This window comes from Triticum aestivum, chromosome 3D (genome assembly GCF_018294505.1).
Source record: "Triticum aestivum cultivar Chinese Spring chromosome 3D, IWGSC CS RefSeq v2.1, whole genome shotgun sequence".
Taxonomy (NCBI): domain Eukaryota; kingdom Viridiplantae; phylum Streptophyta; class Magnoliopsida; order Poales; family Poaceae; genus Triticum; species Triticum aestivum.
Window position 1 is genome coordinate 587371032 of NC_057802.1, and position 2320 is coordinate 587373351.

The window sequence follows — 2320 nt, forward strand, 5'->3', positions numbered from 1 at the left end:
AATAGTGATCTGGAATTGGAAAGAAGCATCAAACATAAATAAATATTCCATTGTCCCAATATTGGGTAGTATTTCCATATTGGTTGTGCATTGTTGTCACTTATGGCGCATTGTCTCTTTTTAAAGGCAATAGGATCCATCACCATTTTATTCTCATGTTCCGAAGATAAATATATGTTCCACAAAGAAGTTTTAACTACCATGACAGATTTGACAAAAGTTTCCTTTTTCACATGTTATTATCTATTTATCTTGCCCCGAACACAAGAATACCGCACTCACAAAAAAATGTTCTGAATGTAGAAGATGCAATCATGGATAAGTCTCAAGTTTTAGCTGGAGGGCCTGAGACATTCGCGAAAAGCAAGTCTTTTTTTGTTGTTGAATTTTATATGCTTATATTAAACATGAGAACCCACCAAAGTGTACTCTGAAAACATTATTTGTCAATACTTATGTATAACAAGTTTATTGATATACATATATTATTCATTAAATCTGAAGATCAAGTTATTATGCGTATACATGGTTATAGCATGCTATTTTTCTGACTTCTTTTCCTTGAATTGTTGTATTTTTGCAGAGTGTTTCATCATGCAAACGCACAGCAAACTGTGTGTCTCCGCACTTACTACTCTATCTGGACTCCAAGAGTGGGCAGACCTCCCAGATGGTTTGTTGCACACCATTCTTCCTCTCTTAGGCTCTGTACGTGATCTTCTTGCCTTTTCTGCAACATGCCGCTCTTGGCATGTTGCATTCTTGTCATACCCATCCAAATCTACCCTCTGCACCCTGTTCCCCCCTCTCCTCATCCAAACCAACATCCGTGTTGATGCTCCTCACGTTCCATCTAACGATATTCATTGCAAGTTGCACACCTGTAAGGTCATTGACCCATCCAACCAAAACATCACTCTTCGCTGCCAGATTGATGAAGAAATTCTACAAAAGATGTATTGTGTTGGCCCTTCCTATGGTCATCTCATCTTCTTTTGCTCCCGTGGATATTGTCTTGTTGTTGACCCTTTCAGTGGTTCCAAAGTTTCACCCCCACGTCTTCCAATCAGTGGCTGCGAGCGGGTTAGTCCTACCAAAATACATGCTCAACATTCAGAGATTGCGGAGTTGTACTTCTTCGGTGTTCTAACAGCTCCCATTACATCACCCAATTCACATCTCCTTGTGGGAACTCGATTCTCTCTATTTGATTGGCCAGTTGGAAGTGACTCTTGGTCAGAACTCAAACTTCCTTCTGGTGCACAAATAACTCAAATCGTGGAATTCAAGGGTCAGTTTATTGCCATGGATTATCATAGAAGGATCTACTCTTTCGAGTTAGCGCCCCAGCTTGGCCTACAAGAGATAATAACTGAGTGGTCTCCCCACTCGATCAGAACCCCATACCAAACATCATGGCTAGTGGTTTGTGGTGACATGCTCCTCATGTTCATCACGGTTGACCATTGGAGCAGACGTATTAAGGATGGTGGTATTTTGAAAAAGGTTTGTACACTTCACCTCGACATGTCAAGCAAACCTGCAAAATGGGTTGTCAAGAAAAAGTTGGGCAGCTGGGCAGCCTTTGCAGGATGTGATACGAAGAACATGCCATTATCTAATATGAACCCAGAACGATGGGGAGGGAGGAGCAATTCATTGTATTACGCCGAGAGTTCTCCACCTTGGAGAGTACACGAGCTGGACAGCGCACATGATCCTTGGGACGCTTCCATCAGGCAGTGCGTAATATATTGGGGCCACTACATGAAGCCCCTCTGGGTGTATCCAAGCATGCTCTATTCAGATGGGGCCAGTGATCATCGTGTGGAACGATAGCTTTTGTTATCCTTTTGCAACCTGGATAGATCTTGGTAACAGATGTTCATGGTGGAGGTGGTATTAGTTAGTGCTCAGAGATTGTTAGTTGCACTCAAGCCTTCAAAAGTATGTTTTATAAGTGTTGTTTAATCTTGCACTGGATGAATGTGTGAGCCGTTTAGCTAATTATAGCTTCTTGTTTTGCGGCAACTACTAAGTTTTATGGTTCCTTGGTATTCATGCATGTGTTTGATATATCACATTTCGCCTTACAAGATGTGCTTTGATCATCTGTTAGAACCTTTGAGATGTGATATTATTATTTCTTTAGTAGTTCAATGCTCTAGCTGGTAATGCACTCCTTCGTTGCCAATTGATACCAGTGGTTTTTGTTCTACTTGTTTGTTCACAACTTCATGCAAAAGAATGTAATTGCATGATGTGGTTGCGATTATCTGTGAGGCTCAGTTATAACTAACTGTTAAGTTAGGTCACATTG

The 2320-nt window shown here is 41.0% G+C and overlaps 1 protein-coding gene across 1 annotated transcript; it reads left to right on the forward strand.

Moving 5' to 3' along the window:
• The first annotated feature begins 594 nt into the window (after positions 1 to 594).
• LOC123075680 (uncharacterized) lies at positions 595 to 2014 on the forward strand. Its single transcript, XM_044498230.1, has one exon. The coding sequence runs from the start codon at positions 595 to 597 to the stop codon at positions 1837 to 1839; it is 1245 nt and encodes a 414-aa protein (XP_044354165.1). The 3' UTR covers positions 1840 to 2014.
• The last annotated feature ends 306 nt before the right edge of the window (positions 2015 to 2320 follow it).

What these genes read in the sequence shown, in the direction of transcription:
- LOC123075680 (XM_044498230.1), top strand. Translation starts at nt 595, where the DNA reads ATGCAAACGCACAGCAAACTGTGTGTCTCCGCACTTACTACTCTATCT.